The sequence below is a fragment of the Spermophilus citellus genome, assembly GCF_964194105.1.
Source record: "Spermophilus citellus genome assembly, contig: SCAFFOLD_351, whole genome shotgun sequence".
Taxonomy (NCBI): Eukaryota; Metazoa; Chordata; class Mammalia; order Rodentia; family Sciuridae; genus Spermophilus; species Spermophilus citellus.
Genome location: NW_027673084.1, coordinates 25,302 through 40,775, shown reverse-complemented (window position 1 = coordinate 40,775; position 15,474 = coordinate 25,302). Strand labels below are relative to the sequence as shown.

Sequence of the window (15,474 nt, the reverse complement as noted above, 5' to 3'; positions counted from 1 at the left end):
GAATACTCAGAAAAGAGTGACTGATAGTTTGATGTTTTAAAGAGTATATACCTTTAAATAAATGATGCTGGAAAAACAGAAGATTCACATGGAGAAAAATGAAGACTCCTGTCTCTCAGCAGTCACAGATATTACCTCCAGACCTCCAGGGATTGGAGTTCAAGTGCAGCCTATCTGGATTTAGCTTCCTGAGAGTCTCTCTTTTCCTGTGAGTGTCCCAGAGTTGGTTCTTCCCTTGAAGCCAAACTTACCATTACTGAAACGGTCACTTTCAGTTAATCATTTTATCCTTTCAAGCCTGGAACAGAAAAAAAAAAGATTTTTTTGGTACTACTATATATAAGACATAGGTAGCTGTAAAGTTAAATAATTTGGACTATTTTGGCAAAAATTTTATTGGCCTACAACTTAGTTTGAGTTCCTGGAGAAATAGACCTTTAAACAGATATTTGAAAACAAGTAGTTGATTTAAAACGGTGATCCTTCATTCTATACTAATATAGGGACACTCCACTAACAAGATCCAAGGTGGTAGTCAGGACACAAATGTCACCTGCCATGCCCAAGAAAGGGAAACCAGGCAAAATACCACTGTTTATGAAATTTTCATTAAGAGGACTCATTACCATCTGGCCCTGCTGCATTTTATACTTTTTTTCTGCTCTCTTCGCTGATATAGCCTGGCTCTCTGTTGCCCATAAGATCCAACCGTGTGATGTGGTTCAACAGGAACCTCAGTAGCTCCCTATTTCTGCTTCATCAGAGTCCTCTCTGGCATGGGTCCAACATGGGCAACACATAAGGCTACTTGCAGTTCTTCAAGGACACCATAATTTTAAGTATGCCGCTCTTAGCAGTTAGAAATATCTTTGCTGGTTAGTGATTTCTTTCTTATGTTTCAGTATACAATGTAAGCTTTGAAAGCATTACAGTGCTGCAAGTATTTGTCTCCTCTGTAGGTCTGAATATTTTTGAAATAGACCTTATATTGTATTTTAATTAGGAATTCATTACTGCATTCTACTATGCTGTGAGTTCCTAGTGACAGAAGATATTGCACTGGTCTCATTAGCTCTCATGGTTGGCTTAAGGCTGTGCATGCTGCAAATATTCAAAAACTTTTATTGAATTGTTTATGATAGCAATAATTGGAAATAATATCAACGAATTAGCTGAAGAAGTGACTATGTATTTAAAGAGTACAATATCTTATAGCTTTTAAAAGGAATAAAGGAATCTACTAGTGTTGTATGTACTGGTATGCAAAGATATCCAAAATATATGACAAAATTTAATTATGATACTAAGGTAAAATAGAAAGTCAAAGAATTCTGTATATAATGTTGATTCAATTCCTTTAATTTTGTCAAAAAGATGTATATATGTATGTATTTTCATAAAGATGTATAAATTTTCATAAATGAAATATGTATTTCATGAATACTAAAAGTGTTCTGGAAAATTAGAAACCATTAACCATGTCAATGCCTGGAAAATGGGATTATGAATCATATGTATTGAGTATGCAACTGTTATTCTCATCTTTTATAATGAAAGGGAAATTAATTTTATAAAAGTGAAAATAGCAATAAGGACAAACACATGAAAATTAGAAGCTTTATCAAAATTTTTAGAAACAGTAAAACTAGAATCCAACACATTTCTCTTCAATGAGGAAATCCCAGAGGCTTAGGTCCATCCTCATAGTTGAAGAGAAACAGTGGGAAAAGTGGAGTAGAGGCCTATAATTATCACATGAAGAAAGTAGAAAACATTGTATATGCTTTGAGTAGAGAGAGAAGACTTGGGTGGGGAGTATATGCTGTCTTCAAATTCTGGAACAGCTATTTTATCGAAGGATGTTATATATGTACTGCTTTGCCCTTGGGATTTTACAAAGGTCAGTAGGTGAAACTTGTGGAAAGACAGATTGAGATTTGATATAAAAGGAGGCCTTTTCCATGGTCATAATTCTTCAAGGTTAGAAAGAACTGGCCCCATGGTTTCCTCATTTTCACAATCCCTGAAGTTATATAAACACAATCTGGAAAAACACATGTCAGAGAAATTACACAGAAACTCAGTCTGGTTGGAAAAGAGGATTAAATACCCTCCAGGCTCCTTTCCAGCCCTGAGGTTATGATATTGTGAGATCAGAAGTCTCCAAAAGAGTTTTAAAATTATTAGGACATGGAAAGCATTTCTATAAAAAGTGATTCTTTTTATTAAATTTGGTTCATGTTACACAGCAGAGAGCAAAATGAAAAGGAAGTCTGGAGCCATAGTTCTGTTCCAAGCTTTCCAATAAATTCATTCATTCATAAATTTATTGAGTGCCTGCTAGGTGTCAGGAACTTATATAGGAAAAATAAAGAAAAAAAGTACTGGTGGATGTTGTTTGTATTCTAAAACATAAGAAAAAGATTAAGTTATTCTAATGTCACGTGTGAATCAACAGAGGCATGTACACTGTACCCTGGTGACACATGAAGAGGAAGGATCCATCAAGATGTGTTTAAGTGTATGAGTAGGAGAAAGAAACTTGCTAGATTATCCAAGATAAGAAAAATTTAAAAAATAAAAAAAACAACCATCAATAACATCAACCCCCAAACTTTTCATGTTCTAGTTATTAAGAGGACTAGATACATATATCCTGGATGTTTCTGGAGCTAAATTTAAATATCTGAATTAGAGTCACTTCTGAGAAAGAGTAGCATGCAGATGATTGAGTAATCTATGGATATGGATAATCCTGCCAAGAAAAGGAGTGTGAAAGGATGAGAGAAGAACTGAGAGCTGGAGACCTCACATCTTCCAGCTAAGACCGATAGTTAATACACAACTGATTTGATAGATAATAGATAACTGATTTGATATCATAACTGATCCTCCCACTGAAATCAACCTACCATGCTGGATAAATTATAAAAAGCTTGATTTTAAGAACTTCAAAGAGGGATTCCACCTCTTGGGTCCCCTACTTCCTCCGGGAGAAGTCTTTTCTGCTGTCCTTTAATAAACTTCTAATTTCTACTCTGAAAAAAAAAAAGAACTTCAAAGAGTCAGGACGGAAACAAAACTATAAGCTAAAACACAGTCAAAGTGGGAATTCATATAGTTTATACCGTAAACAGAAAATTGAAGCTAAGTTGACTACTAGGGTACTTGCCAAACCCAGGTAATGTTGCCCTTGGTCTTCATATTCTTTCAAGGTGCAGGGGGAAAAGACAGTACCTGGACCCAGCCTGATTTGGCCTTCTAACAGTATAGTTAAATAAAGCTGAGGTCTTCAAAGTGTTACATCTCAGAATAAGGGTAGAAAAAATAAATAACAATATTTAAAAAAAAAAGTCAGCGAGAAAGGAAATTTGACATTTCAAACTTTGATCCTAGATGGAGAAGAAACAAACAACCTTCTCTTAAGAATTTATAAGCACATGCTTACCCAATACAGGTTTACCACCAAAAATAAATAAATAAGTAAAAATAATAATCACAAAAACACACACAGGGAAACACACACATTCAAGAGACCTAGTGGAACAACAGAAAGTAGAATCAAATCAGACTTACTGTATATACTGGAGTTTCCAGAATACAAAATAATTATGGTGAAAATGGCTAAGCATAACCTGATTTAAACATTAAATGGTGTTTATACAGATGTATTGAATATTTTTACATGGCACCACATTGACATGTACAAATTTTATGCTCATTCCAAAAAAAGTTTCATCGTTAAATGAAAAAACATTTGATAGTTACACAAGTTCAACACAGAAACACGGATTTTCTGAAATATGATAAAAGAACAAAACTACAAAATGGGTATGTACCTATTTTAAAAAGACACAAGTAGGCCCTGTGGAGCTAAAATATAGTTTAAAAATTCATGGGAGAACTTCAAATAAAGTTGGCAGACATAGTTAGACATCTGATCTCTCTCCCTTCAGAAACTTTATGACAAGGTTTTGGAAGCTGCAAAGTGGCTAGGCCAGTGGTAGCCAATGGAACTGAGCCAGGAAAGCTACCTCAAGTGGAAGTGGAAAGAGCAGAGAACTGATCTATTTTCTGCTTCAGATTTCCCTAAAGTCCCCAGAACTGCCTGCACCGGCTGCCCCTGAAGGACAGTATTGGGGAGACATGTAAAAAGGATGTGCTGAAATCTAAGTAATGAGATTTTCCAGATTTTAGACCTCGTTTCATGGAATTGCCTTACTGTATAAGAATGTTTGAGTTTCTTAATTGGGGACTTTAGAGTTGAAAGTAGAACAGTGTTTTTAAACAGAGAAATTACGTGAATTTAAGCTTGTTCATTTCAAAAGGCATCATCTTTCTCAATCCATTTCTTCACCCCTACCCAACACACTTCTATTTTCCTCTCTTTGGCTTCTATGAGGCTGGCAATGAGGTCTTGACCCTTCAAAGACATCTGGAAAATCTGACAACATCAAAGAAAACACCTAAGATTCTGAGGCCAGGAGTTTTCCAAATGAAAGGCCCAACCACGTCACCCTTCAATGGAGCCCATGGTCATCAGTATCAAGAAGCTTTCACTGTCCTTAACCACGAGCAGATACCCCAGGATGAGCACACCTTTTGGCAAAGCCTCCAGCCCAGTGGGGAGAGAAGAAAGCAAACAAACAGGAAAGAGTACCTTGGGGGGTAGAGAGAGAAGAAGCACAGGAAATAAATGTTTTAATACAACAATTAACATCCATAAAGAAACAGGAAAGATGGAAAGCCATACGGTAAGAATATAATAAATATAATATAATAAATATAATAAAAAGGAATGGTTGGGGGAATTCAGAGAAGAGCTCAGTGAATAAAACCACATTAGCAAGTAATGAAAAACTTTAGGGAAGTGCTTTAAGATAGAGTCAGAAAAAAGGCCCAGGAAATAGAGCAAAAAAAAGCAAAACAAGATTAAAAGACATTAGAGGATCAGTGCAGAAGCCTTAACTTCCAAGTAGACATTCCATCAGGAGAGAACAGAGAAAACTGAGAGGTCACAATGACCCCAATGGTCCCCACAATGGAAATATATGAATTTCCACTTGGAAACTTTAATAGCTGAATTCTGAACATTTCTTGTAAAATCCAATTTGTAAAATCACCAAAAACCGACCGATAATAAGGAAATACAAAGACAATGCAAATAAAACCAGATCAAAAATATAAAAAAAAAATAACCCTTTCTTATGATGAGGAAACAAGGAGAGGCCCCAGGAACTGTTTTATCCAGAGCTGATTCTTCATACCCAGGGCCAGGCGGGCCGGGCGGGGCCGCGGGGGGGCCGGGGGCCCCGCGGCGGCGGCGGCCAGGCGGGGCTGCAGGGGGGGGGGGCAGGGGGCCCAGCGGCGGCGGCGGCGGCCGGGCGGGGCCGCGCAGGGGGCCGGGGGCCGGCGGCAGCGGCGGCGGCCTGGAGGGGCCGCGGGGGGGCCTGGCGGGGCCGCGGGGGGGCCGGGCGGGGCCGCGGGGGGGCCGGGAGCCCGGCGGCGGCGGCGGCGGCGGCGGCCAGGCGGGGCCGCTGGGGGCCGGGGGCCCAGCGGCGGCGGCGGCCGGGCGGGGCCGCGGGGGGGGGGGCCGGGGGCCCGGTGGCGGCGGCGGCCGGGCGGGGCCGCGGGGGGGGGGCCGGGCGGGGCCGCGTGGGGGCAGGGGGCCCGGCGGCGGCCGCCGGGCGGGGCCGCGCAGGGGGCCGGGGGCCAGGCGGCGGCGGCCTAGCGGGGCCGCGGGGGGGGCCGGGAGGGGCCGCGGGGGGGCCGGGGGCCGGGCGGGGCCGCGGGGGGGCCGGGGGCCCGGCGGCGGCGGCGGCGGCGGCGGCGGCGGCTGGGCGGGGCCGCTGGGGCTGGGGGCCCGGCGGCGGCGGCGGCGGCCGGGCGGGGCCGCGGGCCCGGTGGCGGCGGCGGCCCGGCGGGGCCGCGGGGGGGGGGGCAGGGGGCCCGGCAGCGGCGGCGGCGGCGGCGGCCGGCGGCGGCCGCGCGGGGAGCCAGGGGCCCGGCGGCGGCGGCAGCGGCCGGGCGGGGCCGCGGGCGGGGCCGGGTGCCCGGCAGTGGCGGCGGCCTGGCGGTGCCGCGGGGGGGCCTGGCGGTGCGGGGGGGGGGGCCGGCGGCGGCGCTGCAGCGGCCTGGCGGGGCTGCGGGGGGGGGGGGAGGCCGGGGGCCAGGCGGCGGCGGCCAGGCGGGGCCGCTGGGGGCCGGGAGCCCAGCGGCGGCGGCGGCCTGGCGGGGCCGCGGGCGGGGCCGCGGGGGGGCCGGGGGCCGGACGGGGCCGCGGGGGGGCCGCGGGCCCGGCGGCGGCGGCGGCGGCTGGGCGGGGCCGCGGGGGGGCCGGGGACCCGGCGGCGGCGGCCCGGCGGGGCCGCCGGGGGGGGGGGGGGGGGGGGGGCAGGGGGCCCGGCGGCGGCGGCAGCGGCGGGGCCGCGGGCGGGGCCGGGTGCCCGGCAGTGGCGGCGGCCTGGCGGTGCGGGGGGGCCTGGCGGTGCGGGGGGGGGGGGCCGGCGGCGGCGCCGCAGCGGCCTGGCGGGGCTGCGTGGGGGGGGGGAGGCCGGGGGCCTGGAGGCGGCGGCCAGGCGGGGCCGCGGGGGGCCGGGGCCTGGCGGGGCGGGGCCGCGGGGGCCCGGGGGCGGGGCGGGGCGGGGCTGGAGCCCCCCAGTGCGCGCTAAGGACTGCGTAAGAACGTTTGGCCCCGCGAGGCTGGTGGAGGCGGAGGCGGAGGCGCACCTGCCAGGCAACGCGGCATTCAAGGGGCCTGTGCTCTGTGACGTGTCTTGACTCCCGCCTCACTCTGTGTTTACATGGAGACGAAGATGGCGGTGACTACTGCTGTACTGGTGTGGACTAGGACGACTCGCCAGTGATTGCAGCAACTGACTGGTTTTGTTCCGGCCAGGAGGCAGCTCCCGGCCGGGCTCTGTGGCCAGGATCGCGGAGCTAGGCGTCCCACCTCGGTCTGAACCGGTTTTTCCTTTCTACCCCAGACCCCCTCCCTGTACTTTCCCTGCCTACCCCGGAGAAGCCATGGAGGACGAAGAAAGAAGGAGAAAGATAGAAGCTGGTAGAAAGAAGGTAGGAGAGCAGGGGACCGCGGGGCCAGAGGTGGGAGGCGGTGGCCAGAAAAGGGTGGGAGGAGGCCTGGGGAACGAGTTTGCGGCAGCCGGGTGCGCTGCGCTCGGAGGAAGGTGCTGCAGGGTCTGGGTTTCCTCCCCTCCCTCCTGTCCCTTTTCCTTTTAAAAAATTCAACATAGGGGCTGGGGATGTGGCTCAAGCCATAGCATGCTTGCCTGGCATGCGTGCGGCCCGGGTTCGATCCTCAACATCACATACAAACAAAGATGTTGTGTCTGCCGATAACTAAAAAATAAATATTAAAATATTCTCTCTCTCTCTCTCTCTCTCTCTCTCGCTCTCTCTCTCTCTCTCTTTAAAAAAAATAGATAAAAAATTCAGCATACATTTATTTAATATTGCTCTAGGCTTGTAATATATAGAAGTAGGGAGGAAAAAAAAGTCCTTGCCCTCATGGGGTTTACCTTCTGGTTAATTTTTCTGAAAAAATAATATAACTCATATAATGAAAAAATCCCACCTTTCTGGAACTTTCTAGTAATTTGTACTGAATGATACTTAATAACATGAGAATAAAATAATGTTTTGGTAATTTTATGTACTTAGATGTGATTCGTTATGAACACTGAATCATTCCACTTTTTCTGTATCCTATACCATTTTTCAGTTGGGATTATTTAGTAATAGCTATATACTGTTTGTTGACTTGTATTTTCAAGCAACAGTTTACAAATTTTCATAAGTAAAATGCTGGTTTCCTTAGAATTGCAGGTAAAGAAAGGAGAAAGGAAAGGAAATAATTGAAAAATTTTCTCAAAAAACCCCAAGACCTGGAGGCAAGTTTAAATGATCCTTCTAATGTATCTCTTCATTATAAAGTTGAAGAAACTGAATTCTCCTCATGTTAAGTGGCTTTTCCACTGTCACATAGCTAGTACTATATGACAGCCCAGCACTATATTATATGTAGTCCATATTGTTTTGAAATTCAAGAAATATTTGGGTTGTCTGTATACCCAGGCCATGAAGTACACAAAATTAAGATGATTCCTTAAGCTACAGAATCTGTTTTCTTTTTAAACAGGAAGGTGATCGCATTGAATGAGATTATAGGCTATAAATAGGTTTGGTCACTCAATGATTTAAAGTCTTGTCATCTTTTCCATTCTTGATTTCCTTAGTTTTATTTAGCACTATTTTTTTCTTACAGTTTTTTTTTTTTTTGAGCTGGGGGTGTGTCTTGCTGATTCTGAGGCTGACCCCAAACTCCTGCATTCAAGAGGTCCTTCTGCCTCATCCTCTCAAATAGCTGGGACTACAGGCATTCTAGTAGGCCTGGTTTGTACCTTTTTGTTATTTTGGAAAATATGATTCAGAGCATCCTAAAATGTTGCTTTTATCTTTGCTCTCATTTGCCCTTCTTCAGCTGGTTTTTAGGTTAGTCGTTATAATCTTTTTGTTTCCATGGTTAGGCCACCAAATTTTTTCTGTGACAGTTTATATAGCTTCTTGTTTATCATCCATGAAGGAATATTGAAAGGCTTAATGACAGCCCTGAAAAGAACATATAGTCACCATAATTAGAATTATTTGGGATTTCTTCCATTTTCTACAGGAAAAACATAAAAATCACTTTTTATAGTTATTTTTAAATACTATAGAGATTACCAGATTACATATTTTTGTAACATTCTCTTTGAGGTATGTGCATTTTCACGTTTGTTTTTCCTCTCGTCAAAAAACACTTGTCAGTTTGGCGATTTCATTTGTTCATGTCTTTAAAATTAATGTTCTAGGATTGTGAAATACTATGAAAAAGGACCTAAAAATACATAGAAAGCAAATTAGTATAATGAAAGGTTGGATTTGGAGTCAGATACTCTAGTTCTGTTTTGTTTTGCCACTGATTATGATATTGATCAGGTAACATTGATTTTTAAAATATTTTTTATTTCTACACAATACATTTATTTTGTTTATTTACTTTTATGTGGTGCTGAGGGCCTCGCATGTGCTAGGCGAGCGCTTTACCGCTGAACCACAACCCCAGCCCCTAACAAATTGATTTTTATATATCAGCTTCTACATTTTTGTCTCAGTAAGATGTTTTCTGACCTCTCCCCACAGTCCCACAAATTGAATTTCCATTGTATGCTGTCTTTAATGCATATACTTTCTCTTCAAAGCACTTTTTATAACTTGAATGTACATATTTCTTTGTTTAATATTATCTTTCTTACTGGATTACAATTCATGAGAGTTCATATGTGTTATTTATCACTGCATGCCCTGTCATAGCTCATGATAGGCAGTCAATAAGTATTTGTTAAATAACTGAACTATATACTTACAACCTGACATAAATCCAATTTTTATGCTTTCCAGGCATAAAACTACAACACATCTCTTTCGGAAGGCCTTTTTAAAGAAAATCAGGACAATACAGTTTCCTATAACACAATACACCTCTTCTCTCTCTTCTCGCTGTCCATATATGTATATATGAATGACTGTCAGGCTTAAGAAATTGTGCTTTAACCCTTATTTCTCACTCCATTTAATAATAGGTTGGCATTATACTGTGAAGTTCTACTTTTGAGACCATGTGTTTCATTGATGTCCAGCACAGTGCCTGGCATGTAGTAAATAGTCAATGGACACACAAAAATACACAAAAACAGACTTCAATTAGTCATTTATTTTTGAAGGAACATTATAAAAATTTGGCATGTTTTTATATATAACATTTTGAAAATGTATTGTTTTATTGAGAATGATCATTTATAAAATTATAAATATTGAGTTTAAGGAACTCAATATATTTATATTCAGTTGTTTACTCATGTTCTGGTCAAGATAAGACATTTACTTGTGATCTGGTCTACTTTTGAAAGATAAATATGTGAACATAATATCTTTTCAGTAAATCTTGCAACTATTTCTGTGACTACATATGTTAACACTTTTATAATTGGCTTCCAAATGACAAACACAGATGGCTGTAGTCTGAATTTTCAGCATGTTTTAGAATAAATGTTTTCTCAGTAATTTAAAGTGCATCATTTCAGTATCAGATGGTTATCTAATTGATTCAGATTTTTTTGCTTATCTGCTAGCTTGCCATTTTTCAAATTTAAAATAAAACTAAATAGCTATAAATAATTGAATATGTGATACGGTCTTATTCCTTTCACATTTTTATAAAACAGTAGTCTTGCCAGAAAGCTATTGTGGATATTATTTTTATGAGAAACTTTTTGTTCTCTTTTGGTTTTCTTGGTGGAGGGAGGGAAGTTATAGTGAGAAGGATTCATTTTATGTTCTTATTCATTTATTAGCCATTTTTGTATTTGGTCTATTTAATAGTTACAGTAATTCCAATCATATATTTCCTCTTTTTAAGGAACAAAGAAATTTACTTAGTCTCATTCTTTTATCTTTCACCTTTTAAGAGTGATTCAAGTAATTTGAAAATTGTTCATTTTAATTTTGAAACCATGGAACATTTTAATAAAGTAGAATTAGATATGCCTTTTATATGATCTTGCTTAGTGTGGTGACTTTTCAGTAAAAGATAAATTATCCTTTTAAAAAATTCAACATAGGGGCTGGGGATGTGGCTCAAGCCATAGCGTGCTTGCCTGGCATGCGTGCGGCCCGGGTTCGATCCTGAACACCACAAACAAACAAAGATGTTGTGTCTGCCGATAACTAAAAAATAAATATTAAAATATTCTCTCTCTCTCTCTCTCTGTCTCTCTCTCTTTTAAAAAAATAGATAAAAAATTCAACATACATTTATTTAATATTGCTCTAGGCTTTTAATATATAGAAGTAGGGAGGAAAAAAAGTCCTTGCCCTCATGGGGTTTACCTTCTGGTTAATTTTTCTGAAAAAATAATATAACTCATATAATGAGTAATATAGGCCTAGAACATTATCTTTTTAATTATGTCTGTAGAAGTGATTCATTCTAAATACTATAATGGAACTACTTCTACTTTTTATTCCATATCTGTGTGCTACTTTTTGCATTTAGTAACAGATATTCTTATTTTGGAGGGTTTTTTGTTGTTGTTGTTGTTTAAATCAAACTTTCCATTCTTTATTTATTTATCTTTCATTTTGTGCTGACGGTTTAACCTGGGCCCTGTGTGCATGCTAGGCAAGCACTCTACCACTGAGCCACATCCCCAGACCTAAGTCATTCTTTCTATAATGCAAAGTTAATAATTTTTTCCTTTGTTATGTATTTGACATTTGAATAAATATTAGATATAAATTATTGATATAATCTGACACTGGGAATTTTAAGCAAAATCTTCATCTTTGCCTTGATAAATTTTGCTGACTATATATATTCTAATGCAGAAACATGATATTTCAAGAAGTTTCTGAAATTGAGTATATTAGAAATCTCATTATTAGTATTTATTTTTTGGCATTGCATTCTCTCTAAGGGATGTTTTAAAATAATGCTCCTGGATTTTTGATTCTATTTATAGATAAAGTATTTGCCAATATTCTAGTTAGTTTATTTTTAAGAATGATCTGCTATGCTTCAAGTAGTTCAAGTACATTCCAGCAGCTTAATAATGTGCAAATAGAGGCAACTGGTCTTGCACCTGTTCCTCAACACACTGGGTAGTTACTAAATAACTGGGAAAAATGTTAAATGTGAAATATTTTTATACTTTGTAAGTATAATCATGAGCTATTTTTGACTTATGAATTAAATATCTTCATTAAGGGAATAGGACATGTTTATATGCTTTTCTTCATCTACAGCAGATAATTTAAGTATAAAATGTTATTTATAAATAATATATTTGCCACATATTTTGATAGTAACATTAGCAAGATTGCTTTAATACTTTAGATAATAAGAAATTTATTTGCTGTCTTTGTAATTGGTCTGGTTAATAGTTATGGTAATTCTAAGCATATATTTCCTCTTTTTAAGGCAGAAAGGAACTTACATGTGGTCTTCTTTTTTCTCCTCTTAAGAGTGATTCAGGAGCTCAAATTAAATTTAAGAAGTCTTTGTCAGTAGTTGCTTTATACAAAAATCAGAAAACTTAACTCTATTTAAAAAAATACAGTAATAGCTCAGCAATAGATCCTTTGCCTAGCACGTACAAGGCTGTGGGTTTGATCCTCAGTACTACATAAAAATAAATAAAATAAAGGTATTGTGTCCATCAAAAAAATTCATAAGAATAAATAAATAAAATGTAAGTGAGCAATAGGAAAAATACCTGTAATCTGAACTCCAAATGTAAACAAAAGTTGTTAAGGTTGTAGTTTTCCAGAATTTATCTATGCCTATGAATATAATGATATTTAAATTCATACTGGATATAATCATTGAAAGCTATGAGCCTGAGACTTGCCTTATCTTTTTAAAAATGAAGTATAATTTTCCTTTCATGAAAAGAAATAGATATGCTACAATACTACTTTATACCTGCTATTATATCACAAAGTCTTTAATAGCAATTGCTTGCATTGGTATTTTTAATATAAGTTCACCATAATTAGTCTAGTGTTACCTGGTATATAATGTGTGCTTCTGATTTTAGGTGGTAAGAAAATATTTTAGGTCTTAAAAAACTTTGGATAGTATTGTAAGAAAGTTTTTACCGTTTTCAGTTTTCTTTCTGCTTATGATAACGAAAATCTGTTTGATGCTTGTCTGTCTTTAACAGTCTTTTATTTTGTCCATTTTTTTTTCATAGCCTTCAGCAACCTCTAACTAAAATTTCAATAATAGATTTATCATTTCTTTTATTTTCAATTTATCTCTTAAAAGAAATAACAAGTGATATTAACTGTCAATTTAAAGAAAATACACTGTTTAAAATATATTAAGTAAATGATAACGTATCGATGACTAGGGTTTGGTACAAATTCTGATGATGACAGACAAATGATAAAACACTGCTGTTTAAAATTTTAAGTTACTTGTAAGTTTTTCCCACTATAAATATGGCTGCAGTGAGCATTTGTATAGCTAATAGGCTCATTATCTTTTTTGTATAAAAGATAATTATAGACGATATCTTTTGTATAAAGTAGTAGAACAGAACAAGTGTGTTTGGAGCTCCTTGTTTTTGTGTGTATTTTCATATAATCTTAAATCCAGAGATTATACTGTGAATGAGAGTCCCTCTATTCCCCTATTCTAGTTATAGAATAGTTATTCCCCTAACTCAGCTAATTTCCTCTTCTTTAGGCAGAAGCCATGGAGGACGAAGAAAGAAGGAGAATGATAGAAGCTGGTAGAAAGAAGGTAGGAGAGCAGGGGACCGCCGGGCCAGAGGTGGGAGGCGGTGGCCGGGAAAGGGTGGGAGGAGGCCTGGGGAACGAGTTTGCGGCAGCCGGGTGCGCTCAAGCCGTAGAGTGCTTGCCTGGCATGCGTGCGGCCCGGGTTCGATCCTCAACACCACATACAAAGATGTTGTGTCTGCCGATAACTAAAAAATAAATATTAAAATATTCTCTCTCTCTCTCTCTCTCTCTCTCTCTCTCTCTCTCTCTCTCTCTGTCTCTCTCTCTTTTAAAAAAATAGATAAAAAATTCAACATACATTTATTTAATATTGCTCTAGGCTTTTAATATATAGAAGTAGGGAGGAAAAAAAGTCCTTGCCCTCATGGGGTTTAGCTTCTGGTTAATTTTTCTGAAAAAATAATATAACTCATATAATGAGTAATATAGGCCTAGAACATTATCTTTTTAATTATGTCTGTAGAAGTGATTCATTCTAAATATTATAATGGAACTACTTCTACTTTTTATTCCATATCTGTGTGCTACTTTTTGCATTTAGTAACAGATATTCTTATTTTGGAGGGTTTTGTTGTTGTTGTTGTTTAAATCAAACTTTCCATTCTTTATTTATTTATCTTTCATTTTGTGCTGACGGTTTAACCTGGGCCCTGTGTGCATGCTAGGCAAGCACTCTACCACTGAGCCACATCCCCAGACCTAAGTCATTCTTTCTATAATGCAAAGTTAATAATTTTTTCCTTTGTTATATATTTGACATTTGAATAAATATTAGATATAAATTATTGATATAATCTGACACTTGGAATTTTAAGCAAAATCTTCATCTTTGCCTTGATAAATTTTGCTGACTATATAGTTATAGTTATAGAATATAGAATATAGAATAATATAGTTCTAGTTATAGAATAGTTATTCCCCTAACTCAGCTAATTTCCTCTTCTTTAGACTTGACATGTTCATTTCTTACCCCTCAATATTTAATAAGTTCATTCACAAGTACCTAGTGTTACAAACTTTACAACCCGAATATTCAATCCAATAGTTATTCTGAAACTGTGAAGTCATCTATATTATTATCATCATTTTAATTTGGTGATAGTTTGATCTTTTAAAGAAAGTGATCCCAAAGAAAAATTATCATTGATGTTAATGATACTTTTTCCTGTAGCTTGCCGAGTTTCGAGAAAGAAGAGCTCGATTGGATGGACAAAACCCTCATAAGAAGCCAAAAAAGAAGAAAACCTCAAGCAATAAAAATGATGTTCATGGCTTGAATATTGATCAATCAAAGAGTGAGGAGATGTTCATAAATAGTTCTCAGGGTGTTGGATCGGCCGTGATGCCTGAATCCACAATAATGAGAACTCTAAACAATGAAGAAACGCTTAAACATGAACAAGTTTTTTCTGTTGATGTAAGTATTCATCCAGATTTTAAAACATTCTACCTCTAACTAGAAAGTAGTGGCAGTGAAAAGTCATTAGCATCCACCTGAGGGAAGCTTGACAAAGTCATTGACTTTTTAGCATCAAGAATTGATAATTCTTTTAAAGAACTTGAATTTTTCTGATGGCATGTTAAGGATTTAGTTTTATTTAAAAGAGTTACATAAATTAGAGGAATGGTGTCTTTGATGCTTTTGGCTTACAGATGACATCTACTATATATGTAAAAGTTCTTGGTACTTTTGTATTTATAACAATGCCTTGTGATAAATTTTATATGCATTATTATAAGTCATTGTAATTCATAATGAAATGAAATTTTTAAAGATTTGGATATTTTTTACTCGTTTTTTAATAGTATTTTTGTGAATTTTCTATCATTGTTACTAACAGCAATGTCTTAGTAAAGCAGGATTTTTTTTTTTTGTAAAGTATGATATTTAGCAGGGGAAAAATGTCATAATTGTAATCATGTTTTACTTTTGTTTTAGCTGGAAAGTGAGATTTCAACCACAGCAGATGATTACACTTTGGAGGTAAGACTAACATATCCCAATTAAAAATGTCATAGATAAAATTGATATTTTTTTGAAATTATTGATTGTTGGTACTTTATTTCTTATAAATTATATGCTTCTGTATATATTTAATATAACTTAAC

The 15,474-nt window shown here is 39.5% G+C and overlaps 1 protein-coding gene across 1 annotated transcript in view; it reads left to right on the top strand.

The window, feature by feature from the left end:
* Positions 1-5,210: 5,210 nt before the first annotated feature.
* LOC308640133 (A-kinase anchor protein 9-like) overlaps positions 5,211-15,474 on the top strand; it is a gene marked incomplete at both ends in the record, with an annotated part of 29,561 nt that continues 19,297 nt past the window's right edge. The window contains 6 exons of the mRNA XM_081312152.1: positions 5,211-5,572; positions 5,666-5,903; positions 5,957-6,361; positions 13,310-13,366; positions 14,537-14,782; positions 15,305-15,349. Coding sequence (XP_081168278.1) covers positions 5,211-5,572; positions 5,666-5,903; positions 5,957-6,361; positions 13,310-13,366; positions 14,537-14,782; positions 15,305-15,349 — 1,353 coding nt within the window. The remainder of the gene's footprint in view (positions 5,573-5,665; positions 5,904-5,956; positions 6,362-13,309; positions 13,367-14,536; positions 14,783-15,304; positions 15,350-15,474) is intronic.